Here is a 22827-nt window from a genome sequence, read left to right on the forward strand (position 1 = left end):
AGGACCTGCAGGCCCTTCCTATCACAGGCCTGTCATATCCTTCCACCCAGTCCTTTTTCATCTGGTGAGGAATCAGTGAGGAAGCCTGCTACCCTGGCCATTCCCTTTTCTCTCTACCTTCCAGCAGTAGATGCAGGTGATTGAAAGACAAGATTCCAGAACAATTACTTCCCCGCTGCTATCAGACTCCTGAACTGATCACCACTTTTACGCACCTCCCCTTTCCACGTTGCCTCCTTCTTAAATCCTTCATTTTGCCTCTTCCATAATTGCCACTTCCATTTTGTCTCTCCTCCCCCCCCCCCACCCCATTGGGCAGAAGATATGAAAGTGTGAAGGTACAAGGATCAAAGACAGCTTCTGTCCTGCTGTCCAGAGACTATTAAATGGTCCATATGATAAGATGGACTTGACCTCACAATCTACTTCGTTATGGCCTTGCAGTTTATTGTCTGTCTGCACTGCACTTTCTCTGTAAATGTCACACTTTATTCTGAATTCTGTTATTGTTTTTCCCTTGACTACCTCAATGCATTGTGATGAAGTGATCCAGATGGATGGCATGCAGAACAAAGCTTTTGACTGTACCCTGGCACGTGTGACAATACTAAGTCATATTTACAGCTTATTCACCCTCTATGTTGGTCTTCTGGTCACACAGTAGATCTTTCACTTTGTTCCACATTCTAGAAGCAACAATGAGGCTGTAAAATGATAAATGTAAAATTCTTCAGATACGTTCACAAAATAAAGCCAACAGCAAAAAAAAAATCAAAAAAGTAGCCTTTAATTTATTTCAGGGGCAGAGGTGCAATACTTCAGGTGCACGGTAAAATTGCCAACACCATTGCTACTCCCTCTTGCTTCATTAATTAGTGCTCCAGCTACAACCCCACCCCTGTTGCTTTTTGGTACAAATTATGTAAAATGCTTGTGCTAGTTAAGAATTACAAAGAAAATAGTCATCATTGTCATGGTCTATCTACGTCTCAAATCGGTCAACAATCATGTTCTCCAGAAGTGTTCTCCATCGCTAGGTTCACCCAGTCAGGGGAAAAACATGCAACAAAAATTCCTTGGAATCGCTCAATTTTTTTTTTCTTTTTGAAATTTTTTTTCTCAAACATGTCCCGAAGATCTTGTCGACTACAGCTTTTAACATTATGTACACTTTCATTTTATACAGTGGATTTAAAACAAAAAAAACAACCAAAAAGAAATGTCAGTATCAGGTCTTGGCTTGAGTCTGGAACACAAACTCTTCCTCCCAAATGTAAACTTCTGCTCCCAACCCCAAACCCCATCGAGAAGACAAAATCTAAAAGGCCCCATTATAAATCCAGGCGGTGATCTCCACCATTTAACTCTCTACTCAACCCAAGTTAAACTTTAGCACTTCCAAAACAGAAATCCGATGGATCATTGGCTGACCTTCCACGCTTAATAAAACGGACAGCAGGTTTACGAAATTTGGTGTTCTTAGCATCTTTCTTAAAACTAAAAAAAGCAGAGAACAGCTCATTATTTCCTAAACCATGTTTTCCCCCATCCCCATTTTCACCTGAGGAGGGGCGGCAGAAAAAAAAGAGATAATCACTTCAAAAAATGTCACAGTTATTGTTAAAGCATGTAAATTAACTCTAATGAATCAGATGAAAAAGTGTACAAAAAGGCACAACGTCCCAGTGCTTCTGTACTTTGAAGTTCAAGTGTGACAGAGCTCTTATAACCAATTAATTTCTCTCCTTAAAACAGTGTCAATTTACCGATTATCCCGCTGATGCAAACTTTGCAACCTACACCAAAGCTTTTGACAAGCGCCTGTTATAACTGACTAGTGAGTTAAAGCCTAGCCTTTATCTCGTGAGTGTGATGTGTATGTATGTTTGTTGCTTCTGCTGGGAATAAATCGGTTAAAAGTTTGTAGTCAGCAACATTTGATCCCGGTGGGGTGGGGGGGAGGAACCAAGGCCCTAGAGGTCACTGCCTCCGCCATACATGTCCGCCAGCTTCTTGAACCGTGGCCCCCAGTCATTCAGGTAATCGTAGTCCTGGTCTCCACCAGAACTCGTGGAGTTGAGGGAGCTCAATGATCCTGCTGTGGAACCACTCCCCTCGTAGTCGAACACCAGCAGTGAGTCATAAGGAGGTGCAGTGGGATCGTTGTCTGCTGCCTTGAGCCCCTGTGACATTTAAACAAAAAACTGCATTAGGTTACTGTGTGGGACTGAGTCACCCATAAGATCGAAACTAAGGCTGTGACTCACGCCGGCCAAGTTTCCCAACTAAGCTAGTCCCATTTGCCTTTGTTTGACCCCCATCCCTCTAAACTTCTCCCATCTGTGTACCTTTACAATTTTGTAATTGTACTCGCCTTTACCGTTTCCTCTGGCAGTTTGATGTGCATAAGCTCTGTGAAAAGCTTGCCCCTCAGGTCCCCTTTAAATCTTCCCTCTCTCACCTTAAACCTGTGCCCCCCACCCACCCGATGAAAACATTGATCATGTACCTTACCTATACCCCTATCAACCTCTAAAGCTCAACCTTTAGCTTCCTATGCTAGTCCCGAATGCTGCATTTGGCTCATATTGCTCTAAACCTTTCTTATCCATGTACCCATTCAAATGCCTTTTTAAATATTGTAAATCAGTCCCTATACCACATACCACACCATCCAACCCCCTCTTGTCCATGTACTTATTCAAGTGCTTCTTAGTTGATATTATTATCCCTGCCTCAACCATTTCCTTTGGCAGCTCATTCCTTATACTCACCATGGCCTGTGTGAAAAGTTGCTGTTTAGGTTTGCTTTAAATCCCTCCCTTTTCACCTTATGACCTCTTAGTTTTAGACTCTTATCAAAAAAGACTGTGACCATTCACCTTATGTGTATCCCTCATGATTTTATAAGCCTCTCTAAAGTCACCCCTCTTCTTCAGCACAGGGAAAACCATCCTAGCCTATCCAGGTTCAAACCTACCAGTCCAGGCAACATCCTAGTGAATCTTTTCTGCAACTTCTCTGGCTTAATCACATCCTTCCTTTTGGATGGAGACTGGGACTGCATACAATATTCCACACATGGCAATGCCCTTTACAACTATAACATGACATCCCAGCTCCTGTCCCAATACTCTGCCCGATGATAAACACAACTTTCTACAATGTTGAAAATCTTCAGCAGCACACACTAAATGCTGGAGAAACTCAGCATCCATGGAGGGAAATAAAGAGGTTAATGTTTTGGGCTGAGCCTTTCATGAGGACTGGAAAGGAATGGGGCAGAAGCCAGAATAGAGTGGAGGACAGGAAGGAGTACAAGCTGGCAAGATCACTGAGGAGACCAGTGGCTGCCATTTCAATTCAACTACCCATTCTGTCCATGGCTGGCTCTATTGCCATGAGGGCACCTCTTCTCTTCTCCCAATTGCCCATCACCTCCCTCCTTCCCTTTCTTTCTTGGCTCACTATTAGATTCCTCCTTCTTCAGCCCTTTACTTTTTCCGTCTATCACCTCGCATCTTCTTAATTCATCCTTCCCCTCCCCAAACTACTCCCCCTCCCCCATTACCAGCCAGCTTGCACTCCTCCCCTCCTCATCCTGGCTTCCCCCTTCTAGTCCTGATAAAGGGCCTTGTCCTGAAACGTTGACTGTTTATTCTTCTCTATAGCTGCTAATTGACTTACCGGGTTCCTCCAGCATTTTGTATGTGTTGTTCTGTCTGAAAGTAACTACCCGGGTGAGAAAGTCAGGGCTAATTCTAGAATCTGTAACAATGAAGTATGTTAAACATTGGAAAGTTTCAAGTGTTTTCTACTTTCCTGGAACCATGCCCTGCTGCTCATTTCAGGATATGAAAAGCAGACCTTTGTAAAGTCACTGATCAAGTACCTTTCAGAACTCCACTGCTCGAAACAGCTATTAAAACCTGCATCAGATACCAACTGGTAAACTGTGTATTGTTCAACAACCTTTTATGGAGAGAGACTGTGGAGCAGTCCTGGAATTTTCACTCCATGCCTCAGCTCTCTCTCCATTATTGGAAAAGGCGGCTGATATTTTCCAGTGAATCAAACACAATGCTCAGTGCTTCCTTCCTAATTTATCACAACTCAGGAGACTATTCAGCCCACAAGGGTCATGCTGTGCAGAATCTGCTGTCCAATTGCTCCCAATGCCCATGGCCACGGCAACTCATGCAATCGGGTGCAACGTGGCTTGGTAAGGCAATTGCTCTGCTTGTGAATGCAAGAAACTGCAGAAGGTTGTAGATACTGTTCAGCACATTGTGGACATCAGTCTCCTTCCCATGAACGCTGTCTCAGTAAAGCAGCCAACACAATGAATATTCCCCATCCACCACAGACATTCTCTGTCCTCCACTCATCAAGCAGAAGACACAAAAGCCAGAAAGCAGACATCACTAAGCTCAAACACAGCTTCTAACCCACTACTGAATGATCCCCTCGTATATAGGACGAGCTCCGGATCTCATAATCTGCCTCATTATGACCTTGCACCTCACTGTCTGCCTGCATTGCACTCTGTGACTGTCACACTTCGTTCTGTTATTGCTCTTCCCTTGTTCTACCTCAAAGCACTGCTGTAATAAATGGTCTTTATGGATGGCATGCAAAACAAAGTTTTCACTGTTCTCGCTAAGTGATAATAAACCAATTTACCCCAGCAAAAGCCCAACAACTCCCCTTTGGCTCATTTTGGGATTTACCTGCTCTAAGTCACCTCATCTCTGGGATACAATTAGCTGACTGGGCATGCTGAGGGAGCTCTTGCGGCAACAGGAAGAGTATTTCAAGTACCCAAGCAACAGTGGAGGTTTGCACTGAATCCAGGAGCTATAACGCAGCAGGACACTGTACTACCCTGTTCCAGACAAATCACAGTAAGGTCAAGAGCTATAACGCAGCAGGACACTGTGCTACCCTGTTCCAGACAAATCACAGTAAGGCCAGGAGCTATAACGCAGCAGGACACTGTGCTACCCTGTTCCAGACAAATCACAGTAAGATACAATTATGATACAAGGCAAATAGGATGGAATGGATATGGTAGGCTGAAGTGCCTGTTTCTGTGTGGTTCAACTCTGTGACTATGAAATGAACTGAACCCTCAATACACAAGGTAGTAGAGCAATTTTTCACTTAAAGGTGAAATACCATCAGCTGTTAGAGATGGTCAACGGGACACTTGAGGACATTATTAAAGTCTCTACAGAGTCTTTTCAGATAGTGGAGGGAGGGAGCAGTCCACAGAGACAGAAGAAAACCCAGCAGTGCTTTTTTTTTTTTGATCGGAGAAGATGAAGCTGAGAATTAATCTAAGCACTCAAAACCGTGAGGGACTTGGCTGCAGTAGAGGAGAAACTGCCTGCAGCTAGACTGAGGTGATACTATCAGCACTACAGTATAGCCCCGCATTCCTGCACAGTCACGCCATCTTATAGCCTCTTAAATGTCACTGTTGTATCTGCATCCTCCATCTCTGACACATAACACTCCTAGTAAAAAAAAATACTTGACCTACACTTCCTTTAAACTTTTGCCCTCTCACCTTAAATGCATGTCCTCTAGTACTTGATAATTCTATCCTGGAAAAAGTATTCTGACTCTGTGTCTATCATCATTTTATAAATATCTGTCTGGTCTCCACTCAGCTCCTGATGCTCCAGGGAAAATAACACAAGTTTGTCCAACCTGTCCATATAGCTCATGTCCCCTAATCCAGGCAGCACCCCAGTGAATCACTTCAGGACCCTCTACAAAGCCTCCATATCTTTTCTGTAATGGAGTGACCAGAATTGCTCTTGTCTCCTTTGAACAGAAAAGTCTAAGCAGAGAATATAAACACTCCAAAACCAGGAAAATGAGGACATTTTGATGGGGACCTGGAACTCACTACCTAAGAGGATGAGAGGTACAGAAATTCTCTCCATAACTAAAGATCATCTGAATAAGCCCAGAAAATAATAGCCACAAATAAGTTCTCTAGAAACATTGGGGTGACAAATGCCAGGATCAGGAACAAAGAATACACTGTCAAGAAACTCAGCACATCAGGTAGCACCTGAGGCAGAAGAATAGCTGATGCTTTGGGTCAAGACTGCCCTGACTGGATCTCAACCCAAAACAACAACCATCTCTTTGCCTCCAGAGATGCTGCTGCTTAACACTCCCAGTTCCTCCAGCAGGTAGTTTTATGCCCTTCCAGGTACAGAGTGGAATTGAGTAGCTGGGAATGGTTAATAAAACCATAAGACATAGGAATAGAATTAGGCCATTCAACCCATTGAGTCTGCTCTGCCATTCCATCATTGCTGATTTATTATCCCTCTCAACCCCATTCTGCCTTTTCACCATAACCTTTGATACCCTGACTAATCAAGAACTAATCCGATTTAAATATATTCAATGACTTGGTCACATGTGGCAATGAATTCCTCAGATTCACCACTCCCTCACTAAAGAAATTCCTGCTCAGTTGTTCTAAACAGACATCCCTCTCGTCCAGGGGTTCCCAACCTTTTTAATGCCATGGACCAATACCATTAAGAAAGAACCCGTGGAGCCCAGGTTGGCAACTCCTGCTCCAGTCTGAAGCTGTGCCCTTTGGTCCTGGAGTCACCCACAATAGGAAATATCCTCTCAACGTCCATTTTCTCCAAGGCTTTCAAAGTTTAAACTTCACAGTAAATTTGTTATCAAAGTACATGTCACCATATACAACCCTGAGATTTATTTTCTTGCTGACATGCTCAGTAAATCCATAGAATAATAACTATAACAGAATAAATAAAAGAACGCACCAACTTGGGCAATCAACCAATGTGCAAGATTCAACAAACTGCAAATACAAAAAGAAAGAATAATAATAATAATAATAATAATAAATAAAATAAGCAATAAATCTTGAGGTCATGAGATGAAGAGTCCTTGAAAGTGACCCCATTGGTTGTGGAACAATTTCAATGATGGGGCAAGTGAAGTTATCCTCTTTGGTTCAAGAGGCCAATGGTTGAAGTGTAGTAACTGTTCCTGAATCTGTCGGTGAGTCCTGAGGCTCCTATACCTACTTCCTGATGGCAGCAATGAGAAAAGAACATGTCCTGGTTGGTGGGGGTCCCTTATGATGGATGCTGCTTTCCTGAGACAAGGTTTCATGTAGATGTGCTCAATGGTGGGGAGGGCTTTACTGGTAATGGACTAGGCCTTATCCACTTCTTTTTGTAGAATTTCTAGTGAGATCCACGCCTCATTCTTCTAAGCTCCAGCAAGCACAGGCCCAGAGGGGTTTCGTCTTTTATGTTACTGCGGAGGCTAATTAAAATGGCTTCTTTGTTACGTTATACTTAGGAATGCTTCTTTGTTACGTTAAACGCTGAGAAAGTTCTTCCCGCTGGCAGTTTGTTGAATCACGTTACTGATAAGATGATGTTATGAACCATTTGGGATAGTCGTTATGGTTTTGGTGTATTTGAAGATACTGTATGCGCGGGGTTTTGGGGCAGAAGGCGGGAGAGCGAGACAGAGGATGGACGAGGTGCTGTGAGTCCGCTAACGGGGTCGGACCCCGAGCGGGACGTTCAGCGAGGAGACGGAGACAGACTCGTGTGGAGTGTCTGGTCAACCACCATTGTTGGTCCCAGGCGGCCGGTCGAGGTGGTCCGAGGGGGTCGCAGGGTGAAGAAGAAGGTCCTTGAGCTCCAACTGTTTTGTGCACGAAGAGATTGAACTTTGATAAGTGTGGTGCCTTTTATTTTCCTTTTATATTTTATTCTCTATTAATTATATAGTTCCAGTAATATCTATAAACTGTAAATCATTTAGTCGTATCTGGTGTATTGTCTGTTATTTGGGTGGGGTGGGGTACATCACACAGCATCCACACAAACTAATTACCCAGTTTGGCGGGGCCGAGGGCTGTTTCCCTAGACGACAGGGAGCCAGGGGGGCTACACAGTCATCATACATTAACCATTTCATCCCTGCCATCATTCTCGTGAACCTTCTCTGGACCATCTCCAATGCCTGAACATCTCACAAAACTCCATTGTACTTGACTTCCTTACCACCGACCTACAAGTCATAGTCATAGTCATACTTCATTAATCCCGGGGGAAATTGGTTTTCATTACCGTTACTCCATAAATAATAAATAGTAATAGAACCATAAATAGTTAAATAGTAATATGTAAATTATGCCAGTAAATTATGAAATAAGTCCAGGACCAGCCTATTGGCTCAGGATGTCTGACCCTCCAAGGGAGGAGTTGTAAAGTTTGATGGCCACAGGCAGGAATGACTTCCTATGACGCTCTGTGCTGCATCTCGGAGGAATGAGTCTCTGGCTGAATGTACTCCTGTGCCCACCCAGTAAATTATGAAGTGGATGGGAGACATTGTCCAAGATGGCATGCAGCTTGGACAGCATCCTCTTTTCAGACACCACCATGAGAGAGTCCAGTTCCATCCCCATAACATCACTGGCCTTACGAATGAATTTGTTGATTCTGTTGGTGTCTGCTACCCTCAGCCTGCTGCCCCAGCACACAACAGCAAACATGATCGCACTGGCCACCACAGACTCGTAGAACATCCTCAGCATCGTCCGGCAGATGTTAAAGGACCTCAGTCTCCTCAGGAAATAGAGACGGCTCTGACCCTTCTTGTAGACAGCCTCAGTGTTCTTTGACCAGTCCAGTTTATTGTCAATTCGTATCCCCAGGTACTTGTAATCCTCCACCGTGTCCACACTGACCTCCTGGATGGAAACAGGGGTCACTGGTACCTTAGCTCCCCTCAGGTCTACCACCAGCTCCTTAGTCTTTTTCACATTAAGCTACAGATAATTCTGCTCACACCATGTGACAAAGTTTCCTGTCGTAGCCCTGTACTCAGTCTCATCTCCATCTTTAGGGCTTTAGGGAAGCCACACAAGGACTCCCATGTCCTTTTGCATCTCAGATTTTTGAATTTTCTGCCCATTTAGAGAATAGTCTACATTTTTGTTCCTTCTACCAAAGTGCATAACCATACACTTGTTGACACTGTTTTCCACCTGCCGCACCTTTGCTCACTCTCCATATCCAAGTTCATCTGCAGCTTCCCCTGCACTACTTGACCCTGCACCTGTCTTTGCACTGTCCACAAATCTGGCCACAAAGCCCTCAATTTCATCTAAATCACAGGCATATAATGTGAAAATAAGCAGTCCAAACACAGACACCTGCACACACCACTAGTCTCCAGCAGCAAACCTCAAAAGGCCCCATTTATTACCACTCTTTGCCTCTTATCAGTCAGCCAATTTTCTACCCATGCTAGTATCTTTCCTGTAATGTCATGGGTGCTTATCTTGTTAAGAAAACTCATGTGTGACACTTTGTCAAAGGCCTTCTGAAATTCCAAGTAAACAACTTTCACTGAGTCTTTGTTTACCTCGCCGGCTGTTTCCTCAAAGAATTCCAACAGATCTGTCAAGCAACATTTCCCCTTAAGAAACCATGCTGAATTGGGCTACTTTATCATGTGCCTCTAAGTACCCGAAACCTCGTCCTTAATACTGGACTCCAAACATCTTCCCAAACATAGAAGTCAGGCTAAATGGCCTATAATTCCCTCTGTTCAGCCACCCTCCTTTCTTAATGATTAGAGTGACATTTGTAATTTTTCAGTCCTCCAGAACCTAGTGATTCTTGACAGATCATTACTAATGCCTCCACAATTTCTTCAGTCACCTCTTTCAGAACCTCAGTGTGCAATCCATTGGGTCCCGGTAATTTATCTACATTCAGACTTTTCTTCTTCCCAAGCATTTTTCTCCGTCATTTCTCTGTCCCCATTACTACCTCTCCAGCATCTTCTTCCAACAGTACGATACTCACTCTCACCTCTCCTTTACTTTTCATATATCTAAAAAAGAATTTCGCATCCTCTTTGATATTATTGGCTAGCTTCACATTTCATATTTTCTCTTCTTAGTTTTTCAGTTGCCTACTGCTGGTTTTTTAAAGCTTCCCAATCTACTAACTTCCCACTAATTTTCGCTCTTATACACCCTCTCTTTTGCATTTATGTTGGTTTTGACTTTCTTTGTCAGCCATGGTTTAGAATACTTCTCCTTTGGGATGTATCTACCTGCATCTTCCGAATTGTCTCCAGAAGCACCAGCCATTGTTGTTCTGCCGTCATCCTTGTTAGTGTCCCTGTCCAATCATGTTTGGCCAGCTCCTCTCTCGTGCCTCTGTAATTCCCTTTACTCTATTATAACACTGATAGGTCTGATTTTCTCCTTTCCCTCTCCAATTGCAGGGTGAATTATATCATATTATGATTAATGTTTCCTAAGGGTTCCTTTACCTTAAGCTCCCTAATCAAATTTGGTTCATTACTTAACACCCAATCCAGAATTGCTTTTTTCCTAGTGGCTTCAATCACAAGCTGCTCTAAAAAAGGGCATCTTGTAGGCATTCTCCAAATTCCTTCTCATGGGATCCAGCAACATCCTGATTTTCCCCATCTACCTGTAGATTAAAATTCCCCATGATTACTGAAATATTGCCCTTTTAACATGCCTTTTCCATCTGCTGTTGTAATTTGCAAACAACATCCTGCCTGCTATTTGGAGGTCTGTTTGCACTCTCATCAGGGTCTTTTTACCCTTAACTCTACCCACAAGTATACTACATCTTCCTATCCTATGTCACTTCTTTCTCGGGATTCGATTTCATTTTTTTTAAACCAATGGAGTCACCCACGCCCTCTATCTACCTGTTCGTCCTTCTGATACAATCTGTATCCTTGGATGTTAAGCTCCCGACTATGATCTGCTTTCAGCTACGACTCAGTACCACTTGTAACTAGCAATCTTTAATTGTGCTACAAGGTGATTTACCTTATTCCTTTTACTGCATGCTCTTAAATGTAACACCTTAAGTCCTGCATTCATCAGACTTTTCGAATTTTTACTCATGTTACACTTCAACTTATCCCACTGACTGCTATTCTGCCGTATCATCTGCCTGTCCTTCACCACACGCTCACTACATACTGCATCTACTTATATGTCAATCGCCAATAGTGCGGTTCCCATTCCCTTTAAAATTAGTTTAAACCCTCTCCAAAAGCTCTAGCAAACCTGCCCGCAAGGATATTGGCCCTCCTGGGGTTCAGGTATAACTTGTCCGTTTTGTACAGGTTATACATTTCCCGAGAAGAGATCCCAATAATCCAGAAATCTGAAACCCTGCCCCCGAAGCAATTCCCCAGCCACTCATTCATGTGCCAAATCATCCTATTCTTATCCTTACTGCCATTTGGCACAGGCAGCAATCCACAGATTACTAACCTGGAGGTCCAACTTTTCAGCTTTCTACCCAAATCCCTAGTATTCCCTTTTCAGGACCTTCTCACATTTCCCACCCATGTTCTACCATGACTTCTGGCTGTTCACACCCTCCTCCTTTAGAATGGTGTGGACCTTATCTGAGACATCCCTGTCCTTGGCAACTGGGAGGCAAAATACCATTCGGATTTCTTCACCATGACAATGGGATCGTGTCTATTCCTCTAACTATGGAATCCCCCATCATTACTGCTCTCCTCTTCTCGCCTCTTTCCTTCTGAGCTACAGTGCTAGACTCAGTGCCAGAGAGCTACTCTCTGCAGCTTCTCCCTGCTACACCACCCCCCCCCCCAACAGTATTCAGAGCAGTATTTATTATTGAGGAGACCAGTTACAGGGCCACTCTGCATTGGCTACCCGTTTCCTTTTCCCTCCCTTAACAATCATCCAGGTACCTGCCTCCTGTGACTATGGGGTGACTACCACCCAGTAGCTCCTATCTATCTCCTCCTCATTCTCCTGTATGAACCAAAGGTCATCGAGCTGCAGCTCTAGTTCCTTAATATGGTCTATATGGAGCTGCAGCTTGGTGCACATCGTGCAGATGTAGTAATCAGGGAGACTGGAGGTCTCCAAATGTTCCCACATCTCACACAAGGAACATACCACTAACTCTAGGCCTGTTCTCGGTGCACTAGCAATGTACTAATAAAACTTACTAAAAATTTACTTAGAATCTCCGTCTGCCCTGCCCAAACTTGCTGAGCTAAAGCCGGACCACCCTAACATTGGCAACTCTAACTCAGCCTTACACCTCCTTTCTCTTTATCGGCTCAAATAAGACCTACTCCCAATGGTCCTGACAAAGGGTCTCGGCCCGAAACGTCGACTGTACCTCTTCCAATAGGTGCTGCCTGGCCTGCTGCGTTCACCAGCAACTTCTGTGTGTTGCTTGAAATTCCAGCATCTGCAGATTTCCTCGTGTTTGCCCAATGAGAATTGCTGTTTCCAAATAGCTCCCACCCTGCAAGATGTCACTTTCTCTCACATGCTACCTCAAACAATGACTCACACCCGTAAGAAATTTGAAATACGTTAAATTTCTCTGCCAGCTTCAGAGGTATTAATTATTAACTGCCATTCTCCACAGATCCTAGCTGACCCTCTGTCAATTATCAACCTCAATAGCTTACTGCTAATGAGAGGTTACCACCTGACTAATGTGCTACCTGGGATTCAATTAATTTGATCAAACAAAATAGAGTGGTTACATCGATATAATATTTGCATTCTTTAAAATAAATCTAATTTTCTCTGGCCTTTGATAATGGGATTAGAGGTGGTGCCTGAAGGATCAGCCAGCATATTTTATGCATTTGGCTAATGGATTTTTTAATAAAAATATTAATCTTTCTTATTAAAAATACATTGTGCATAACCCTGTCATCTCTCCACCCAGTATCTCTCCCACTGAACCACAGCTAAAACTAACCAAGATTTAAACCCCATGAATTAGGTATTTTTAAATCCTTTATCAATTCAAGCTGATGAACTCAGCAGGTCAGGCATTATCTATGGAGGGAAATGGACAGTCAATGCAATGGGCCAAGACCTTTATTCAGGAATGCAAGAATGAAAGGAGGTGGTACAGTGAGGTGTGGGGGCGGGGGGGGGGGGAACAACAGCTGGCAGGTGACAAATACACCTAGGTGAAGGTGGGGGTGGGGGAGGAGAGGTGTTGGTGATAGGTAGGTGAGAGAGGGAGAAAGAGCAGGGAGCTGGGAGGTGACGGACGGAAGTGACAAAAAATTGAATTTGAAAGGCGGACCATGGAATAAAGGGAAAGAAATGGGGAGGGAAACTTGGAGGATTGGCCAGGACAGATAGAGAGGGTGGGGAGGGGAAGAAAGGGCCAGTGGGATCAGGGAAAAAAAAAGGAAGGGACAGAAATGAGTGGTTATCTGAAGTTCACCTCTCACCTGCCAGCTCTCGCCTCAGCTTTTTATACTGATTATGACCCTCAATCTTTCCTTCCTGATGAAAGATCTCAACTTGTATCATCAATGATCCACAAATGCTGCCTGCATCATTGAGTTTTTCAAGCTTTTTGTGTGTTGCTGCAGATTTCCGGCATCTGCAGTCTCGTGTCTCAATACAAGCAATCCCCAAATAAACCCATTTATTGAGAACAAATTGCTTGAAGTAGTATTTAAATTTGTGCTCTTATCAACAAGCTCCCCTGGATTGTGGAGACAGTGCTTTCTGAAACATTGAAAGAATGAGGATGGTACTGCAATGGGTTAAATTTACAATCACCCCTTCTTGCCAGATTAGCAAATCTAAACTCACATGGCATTCTTAAGGAACAGTTAAAATAGGAAGTAAAGACTTTACAAGTTAAGAACACTGAGAAAAGTCATTCAACCCCTTGGAGTTTCTGCATCTCCCCGGCCCCAATTACTTCCTTATCACCTAACGGAAGCATGCTCCACATTCCCCAAATTCCTGACCGGATTTATTGGTGATTTATTCTACTCAACACCCATTTCATTACAGACGTCTTTTGTCTCTCACCAGCATTCTTTCTGAAGTTTAATCCCCTCTACATTTACAGGCTATTCCTCTCAATTTTGGCTGAGGTGAAAGGTTCTGGAGTCGAGCTTCACTCAGTGCAGTTCGAAGAGTGTCACACTGCCTGTAACGCCACATTTTGGATGAAGTGTTTCCTTACACAGGGTTTCTACCTAGCTTCTGTGAATGTCGCCACAAGAGACTGCAGATGATAGAAATCTGGAATAACATCTCAGCTCCTTTGTGGGTTTCTCCTGTGAATGTAATGTACTCAATTTCTCTACAAGAATGGGTTACCTTACCTGGCTCCTATTACACCAGAGAAAAGCTGGAATGTTGCAGCTGCCAAGATGTCAGTGCGGCCTCATACAGAATACTGTGTTCAGTTTTGGTTGTTTGCAATGGGGAAGATGCCAGTAAATTGGAAAGAGTGCAGTGGAGATTTTTGAAGATGATGCCAGGACTCGAGGGGTTGAATTATGCACAGAAGTTGAGCAGGTGGGGACTGCTTTCATAGGAATGTAGGAGATCAAGGGATGATCTTGTAGAGCTGTATAAAATTATGAGGGGCATAAATAGGGTAAGTGTACTCCGCTTTTTCTCCAGGATTGGGGAATCAAGAACTACAGGATGGAGGCTTAAGGTGAGAGGGGAGAGATTTGGAAGGAACCTCAGGAACAACTTTTTTCAGCCAGGGAGTAGTCCATATATGGAATGGGCAGCCATAAGTGGTTGAGGAAGGTATATTAATAATTAAGAGGCATTTGGACAGGTGCATGGATGGTGGCGGTTGTCTCTCAGGGTCTGAGGAAGACTAAACATTGTGCAGTCACCTGTGGATACGCATGTGGCTTCGGAGGCCGAAGGCCGAAGCACACCTGTGGTTGCAGGTTGGACATGGAATGGCGGTTGTTAGAACAGGTGCACACACAGCTTTGTGATGTCGGTTTCGTGCTGCTGCAAGGTGCTGATTTCGGTCATCCTCAAAGTCAGATGCAGCTTTTCTGGTCAGGGCGCGCCACGAAGCCCTGTCGGCTGCAGACTCCGCAAGTTGTCGAGGCATGGACGTCTGCCCATTTGACGTACGATTTCAGATCGTCTTTGAATCTTTTTTTTGGGGCGGCCCAGATCGCGACCGCCATGAGCAGCTGCCTGGGGATTGTTGTTTCACCCATGCGGATTACATGGCCCATCCAGCGTAGCTGGGCTGGAGGATCCTTGCCTCAGGGCTTGTGCTGTTGGCTCTGTCAAGGGCTTCCTGGTTGGTGATTTGGTCCTGCCATCGAATCCTCACGATCGACCGCAGAGAGCACATGTGAAACTGCTCCAGCTGTTTGATGTGGCTGCGGTACAGGGTCCAGGTTTCCCAGCCGTACAGGAGAGAGGTGAGGACCACAGCCTTGTACACCCTGAGCTTGGTTGAAAGCTGAGTGTCCTTGTGCTCCAGAACTTTGACACGGAGTTTCCCGAGTGCCTGGCTGGCTTTCTGGATCCTTGCTATGATCTCTTTGTCAAAGGATCCGTCACTGGAGATGATGCTTCCTAGATACTTGAAGCTCTCCACATTCTCCAGGACATTGCCGTTGATGGTGTTGCATGGCTGAGGAGGGTGACTGTTTGGTGCAGGTTGTAGCAGAACTTCTGTCTTACCGAGGCTGATTGTCAAGCTGAACAGCTTTGAGGCTGCAGAGAACTTGTTGACAATCGTCTGCAGGTGGCTCTCCTGGTGGGCCATGAGGGCACAGTCATCAGCAAACAGGGCTTCAGTGATGAGCCTCCTCAGTGTTTTGGTCTTTGCAGCAAGGCGTCTCAGGTCAAACATCGATCCGCCTAGGCGATATCTTACATAAATACCCAGGCCCAGGTCCTTAACAGCATGCTTCAGCACTTGGGTGAAGAGGAGGTTGAAGAGCACTGGTGCTAGAACACACCCTTGCTTCACGCCATTGGAGACGTTGAAAGTCTCAGATGGGGAACCATCTGAGAACACTCCTGTCATGCCATCGTGGAGCAGGCGGATGAGAGTCGTGAATTTCTGTGGGCAGCCAAGCTTTCTAAGGATGATCCACAGCGCGTTTCTGTTGACTGTGTCAAATGCCTTCGCAGACCAATGAAGACAGAGTATAATGTCATGTTCTGTTCCTGTACCTGTCTCACTGCCAAGATCACATCAACAGTTCTGCGTTCGGGATGAAAGCTGTATTGCAACTCTGGAAGGTCCTCTTCTGACACTGTTGGAATCAGTCTGTTGAGGATAATGTGGGTGAGGATTTTTCCGGCAATGGAAAGTAGTGAGATGCCTCTGAGTTCCTGCAGTCAGTCCTTGAACCTTTATTTTTGTAGAGGGCGATTATCGTTGCGTCTCTGAGGTCAGGGGGCATCTCTTCTTCTTCCCAAATGCTAGTCAGGGTGCTGTGGAAAGCCTCAAGTGACTCCTTGCTGAGTGCCTCGTACAGTTCAGCAGGTATTCCATCCTTGCCAGGCGTCTTGCCACTGCTCATCTGCGTGATAGCCTTCTTGACTTCATCTATCGAGAAGGATCATCTAGTTCCTCGTGAATAGGCTGTTGGGGGATTTGGTCCAGAGCAGACTGGTCGACCGATGAAGGGCGGTTCAGGAGCTGGCTGAAATGTTCTTTCCATCTGTGTTGGATGCTCTGTTTGTCCTTTAGCAGTGTGGTTCCATCAGCCGACAACAGTGGAGATGAGCCAGGGCTGAAGATCATCTTGATGGAGTTGAAGAGCAGCTTCGAGTTGTTGATGCTGGCGAAGCGTTGCACCGCTTCCGCTTTCCTATCCCACCACAGGTCGTGCATCTTGCGAATTTCCTGTTGGGCATGGGCCTGAAGGGACTTGAACCACTTTTTTGGGAATGGAGCTTGGGTTGTTTTGCCACTCCATGAATGCTTTGTTCTTCCTGGCCAGGAGATCTTTGATGACACTCTCATTCTCGTCAAACCAACCTTGGTGGTTCCGCTCCTTGGGGCCAAGGACTGATTTTGCTGTTTCTATCACCATCTCTTTAAACTGATTCCACTTCTGGGTTGGCCAACAGTTAGTGGTCCGTTGGCAGACAGTTTCTCATCAAGGGTGGTCTGGAACTTGAGAAGATACAGTGGCTCTTAGAGTCTGGTGGTGTTAAAAGCTGTTCTAATGAACTTAGGGCGCTTGGGATGGTGGGGAGCAATACAGTTGCTTCAATGTGGTGCAGACAAGCCTGTGGTCAGTCCAGCACTCCGCTCCTCGCATGGCTCTGGTGATGAGGACATCCCGGATGTCTCAGCAACGTACTATAACGTAGTCGATCATGTGCCAATGTTTGGATTCTGGGTGCATCCATGTTGTCTTGTACTTGTTCGCCAGCCTGAACACCGTGTTTGTGATGAGGAGGTCGTATTCTGCACATTTGCTAAGGAGCAAAAGGCTGTTGCTGTTCATATTGCTAACACCATGTTTGCCCAAAACCCCTTCCCAGCGACTGTGACCACAGCCTACTCACCGAGCAGGATTAGGTTGTCGTTGGCAGAGTCTGAGCACAGAACAGAGCTAAGGTCGGCATAGAACTGTTCAATGGTCTCGTATTTGCTGGTCATGGTGGGGGCATAAGCACTGATAACTGTTGTGTGACGTTTGTGGCTGAGGGGCAGACGTAGCCACATAAGCATTTCGTTGATTCCCACAGGCAGGTCAGAGAGTTGTTTCAGGAAGCTGGACTTGACTGCAGATCCAATTCCATGAATCCTCTCTTCATCTTGCGCTTTTCCTTTCCAAAAGAAAGTGTAGCCACTGGTGGTTGCTGCAATGTCGATGTTGTAGCGTTAAGCTTCCTTGGCAACTAGGGCAGGCAATGTTTAGGCCACCTTTTCTAGGCCCCTCCCTATCAAAGGATGAGCAATGCTGTCCTGAAAAGGGCTGCTCAGTCGCTATTGGAGCCGCCGGACTCCTTTGCTGCCCTGGGTACAGAGAAGAATGACCACTTGTCCAAAGGCCGCCTACATGCGGGTTTGTGACTACAACTCCCAGTGGTCACCTCCACCTGTTGCTTCGCCACTCCCCCATCACCGTAGGACTTGTAGGAGACTGGTAGGAATTGAAAGTTGTGAGATGACTGTTGCACAATGACGATTCCACTCTCCCGGCCTCAGAAGTCAGGATCCAGTGGCACGAAGAATCGTTATGTCTGGCAACTTCCTTGGCTGCATTGGATGGCTGCATCTTAAAGTGCTCTGCCGCGCCCTACGCACTCCACAATGCGCTGCTGCAACACGTTCTCAGCCGCTGAACTCCCGGGGTTTCCTCCGTCTACCCACCAAAGCAGTCTTCGCATGCTGGGATGAGCAAATTCCTATCTCACCAAGGGTTTCAGACCCTTTGGCTACCCTCATCTAGTTTAGCCGGCCTGGTTTAGCATTGCCCGGGGTGTGGCTGCTGTCGCATGCAAATAGCTACGAGGAACTACAGGTGAGAGCTGGGCGTTGGTGGGGACCAATAGATGACGAGCCACTCCAAGGAGTGCGACAAGCCCCCTCCCACCTAGAGGTGCTACCCCTTCCACGCACCCCACACAAGGCAATTGGGACCACGTTAGGTGGGAATGTTGGCTGGCATGGACCAGTTGAGCCAAAGAGCCTTTTCCATGCTGTATAACCACGACCAAAGGAAATACAGAATGCATTATAGCCAATCAAGTACCTGGTGTAGCTGCTTCAGGAGTGTGGAAATGGGATAGCCAATTTAGACACAACAGGAACCCATGAAAAGCAATGGCACAGTGACCAGAATATCCATTTTCCAGAAACTGAAGGATAAATTCAGGCTGACAGAAATTCCCTGTCTGTTTGTTAACCAATGCCCTGAGCTCTTTCATGTCCTTGAAGCACAGATGGGGCCTTGGTTTAATGTTTATCAAACAGAAGGCACCTCAGGCAGGGTGGCACCCCCGCAGTGCAGCCCTGGAGTGTCAGCACAGATTGTGAATGCAACCCGGCTGTAAGAGCGCAAGATCCAAAATCACTCAGCGTTGAAACTTGTTCAAGCCACGTAGTCATGCTAGCTCCTAGAAAGAGCTTTTCAGAGTCCCTCTCCTCTGCTCTTCCTCCACAACCAAGCAAATATCAACTCTCTTTTGCAAGTTCCTTCAGAACTTGCTAACACCACTCTCTGTGTACAATTGCCCACCTCCCTTCTGGTTCTTCTGGTGATTATTTTAAATCCGTGTCAATGATTCTCTTCTGCCACTTAATAGATTTGATTTTGAACATTTCTTAAATCTCCTTTCAACCTTCTCTGATCCAACGACTCTGCATGTGAACCAAGGTACCTCAATTCCAGTAAAACTTCTCTGCACCGTCATCTAGACCTCAACATGTAGACCTCATAGCCCGCCATGTGGTGCCCAGTATTGAATTCCTGTTGAGTTTCCCTTACATCCTCACCACACACAAGCCATATGGCCATCAGCCCTATGCCAGCTCACAGAGAGAATAAACAATTGCATTGCCACTAGTTTTCCACACATTCCAATCAATTCCTCCCAGGTTTGATTCAGATCAGATTAGGTTATTGCTAGATACACAAGGATGCAATGAATTTCCTTGCTTACGTGAAGGTCAGAGGATAAATAGCATACATTGTAATAGTACATATACAACACTAAGTACAGTGACAAGATCAAAAGAGCAGACTGGTGCAGAGACTGCAGTGCAGTGCAAAGGGAAATGCTAAACTGAAAATAACAGAATAACCAAGAGAGGTAGAATAAAAAATCTGAGAACAAGGCAGCAGCACTTGTGCTAGTTAATCCATCAGTGGAGTGTGGGGGAAACCAGAGGACCCTCATAGAGGTAATCTTATAGGGGTGTATAAAATCAAGAGGGTCTTTTTCCTGTTATAGGCAGAATTGAGAACTGGATAGAATAGGTTTACGGTGAGAGGGAAGAAAGCTGAAGAGCAACTTTTTCACCCAGTGGGAGGTCCATGTCTGGAACAAGCTGCTAGAGGACGAGGTTGAGGATGAGATCCCCACCACCCAAGTCATGCTGTCTCCTCACTGTTGCCATCAGATAGAAGGTACAGGTGCCTCAGGACTCACTCCACCAGGTTCAGGTACAGTTACTACCTCTCAACTATTAGGCTCTTGAACAAAAAGGGATAACCTCACTTACTTGCCCCATCGTTGAAATGTTCCTACAACCAATGACCTCACTTTAAAGACTATTTATTTATATTTGTATTTGCACAGTTTGCTTGCTTCTTCACACCGGTTGATCTTTCCTTGAGCCTGTTATCATCACTCTTTCCATAGATTTGCTGAGTATGCCACAAGAAAATGAATCTCAGGGCTGTGTACGCTGACATATCTGCAAGTTGATAATAAAATTTACTTTGAACTTTGAGGCAGGTACATTTATTACATTTAAAAGGCACTTGGATAGGTACACGGATAGGAAAGGTTTAGACTTGAGACTTTAGAGGGGTATGTACCAAATATGGGCAAATGGGACTAGCTTAGTTGGGATTCTTGGTCAGCACGAACCAGTTGGGCCGAAGAGCCTGTTTCTGCACTCTATGACACCCGGACAAAATGCACATATAAACTTCACACACAGACCCTATTGACCCTACCAATTGTTATTGATACACCACAGAAAGCATCTTGTTTGGATGTATAATGGCTTGGTATGGCAACTGCTCTGCATGTGACTGCAAGAAACTGCAGAGAGTAATGGACACAGCTCAGCACATCACAGAAACCAGCCGTTGCTCCATGGACTCTGTCTACATACCTTGCTGCCTTGGTAAAGCAGCCAACATAATGCACCTTGGACATTCTCCCTACTCCCCCACTCACATCAGGCATACGATACAAAGGCCTGAAAGCAAGGACAGCTTCGATCCCACTGTTTTAAGACTCTGAACGGACTCCTGACCTCAATCTACTTCTTTATGATCTACACTTTGTTGTTTACCTGCACAGCACATCCTTAGTACTTCTTACACTTTATTCTGCATTGTTATGGTTTTACTTTAAATTCCTCAAAGTTATTATTTTGGAAGACCTGTTCTGGGCCCAGCACACAAGTTCAATCATGAAGAAAACACAGCAGTATCTCTACTTCTTTAGGAGTTTGCAAAGATTTGGCATGATATCTATAATTTTGACTAACCCCTTTAAATGTGTGGTGGAGAGTATATTGACTGGCTGCATCACAGCCTGTATGGGAACACCAATGCTCTTGAATGGCAAATGCTACAAAAAGTGGTGGATATGCCCCAGTCCATCATGGGTGAACCCCTTCGCACCATCGATCATTAGCGACCCCTCCCCACCCAGGTCAACCTCTCTTCTTGCTGCTATCATCAGTAAGGCGGCACAGAGAGCCTGAGAACTCGCACACCAGGTTCAGGAACATTATTACCCCTCAACCATCAGGCTCTTGAACCAGAAAGGATAACTTTATTTGCCCCATCACTGAACTGTTCCACAAACTACAGACTCACTTTCAATGACTCTTTAGCTCATCTGCTCAATATTTATTACTCATTTATTTATCATTATTTCATTCTTTTTCTTTCCTTGCATATTCTCACAGTTCCTCTCTTTTGTACACTGGTTGTTTGCCCGCCCTGTTGCTGCAGCCTTTCACTGATTCTGCTATGGTTATTCGATTTATTGAGTATGCCTGCAAGAAAATGAATGACAGTGGTACATGGTGACATATACGTCATAAATTTACCTTATTCTAGCACAATGTATTGTGCACCTTGATCTGTATGAACAATACGAGCTTTCACTGTATCCGGTACACTTGACAGTGATAAACCCATACCAAACATCGCTCAAGAGCTGGATTGTGCGAGGTCGCTGGAGCTGTGCGAGACACGTACCTCATTGATGAAGTCGCCGATGTCACCAGGATGCGGGGCAGCTGAGCGGACGGGGTACTGAGGCTCAGCGTGGATGGGTCTCTCGTCCACCCGCCTGATGCCCATCGGTTTTATCGCATCGGGCTCCATCGTGTCCGGTTGCTGAAGCTGGCTGAGGTCATAATCCTGTGGGCACAAACACACAACTTCGCATCAGGGGATTTATTTAAACATACAGCATGGTGGCAAGCCCAATGGCATCCGTGTGACAGATTAACCCACTAATCCATACTCTCTGGCATGCGAGGAAACCGCAGCACCCAGAGGTAACCCACACGATCATGAGGAGAACGTACAAACTCCTTACAGACAGTGGTGGAATTGAACCCAGATCACCGACACTGTAACCGTGTTACTCTAAATGCTACACTACCATGCAAAGCACTCTGACTGGCTCCACCACCTCCTTGTACACAGCTATTGTGACTCTGATACACAGAAACACAAGAGGCTACAGTGAGTGGTGGGACACAGCCAGTTCCATCATGGGTATGGCTCTCTCCACCATTGAGGACAACTATAAGGAGGCTAGGACTCAGGAAGGTGACATCTGCCATCAGGGACCCCCATCTTCCAGGCCATTACTTCACCTTGAGGCTGCCATCAGGAACACGGTTCGGAAGCCTGAAAAGCATCAGGTTCTTGAACCTACCTGCACAAACCTAACCCCACCTCAGCCACAGAACACTATGGACCGCCTCTTACACTACCAGACTTGTCTCTGACAGCGTCTTTATTTCTGCACTAATGTCGTTGCACTGTCTTGAATAATTTATGCATAATTTATATTCCATAAGACCATAAGACAAAGGAGAAGTCAGTCATTCGGCCCATCGAGTCTGCTCCACCATTTTATCATGAGCTGATCCATTCTCCCATTTAGTCCCACTCCCCCGCCTTCTCACCATAACCTTTGATGCCCTGGCTACTCAGATACCTATCAATCTCTGCCTTAAATACACCCAATGA

The 22827-nt window shown here is 45.2% G+C and overlaps 1 protein-coding gene across 1 annotated transcript in view; it reads right to left on the bottom strand.

Moving 5' to 3' along the window:
* Positions 1 to 766: 766 nt before the first annotated feature.
* Positions 767 to 22827, bottom strand: part of LOC140197599 (cadherin-2-like) — a 216447-nt gene continuing 194386 nt past the window's right edge. The window contains exons 15-16 of the mRNA XM_072257807.1: positions 21820 to 21984; positions 767 to 2183 (exon numbers count right to left, since the gene is read on the bottom strand). Coding sequence (XP_072113908.1) covers positions 1974 to 2183; positions 21820 to 21984 — 375 coding nt within the window. The 3' untranslated portion in view covers positions 767 to 1973. The remainder of the gene's footprint in view (positions 2184 to 21819; positions 21985 to 22827) is intronic.

The sequence above is a fragment of the Mobula birostris genome, chromosome 1, assembly GCF_030028105.1.
Source record: "Mobula birostris isolate sMobBir1 chromosome 1, sMobBir1.hap1, whole genome shotgun sequence".
NCBI classification, from domain to species: domain Eukaryota; kingdom Metazoa; phylum Chordata; class Chondrichthyes; order Myliobatiformes; family Myliobatidae; genus Mobula; species Mobula birostris.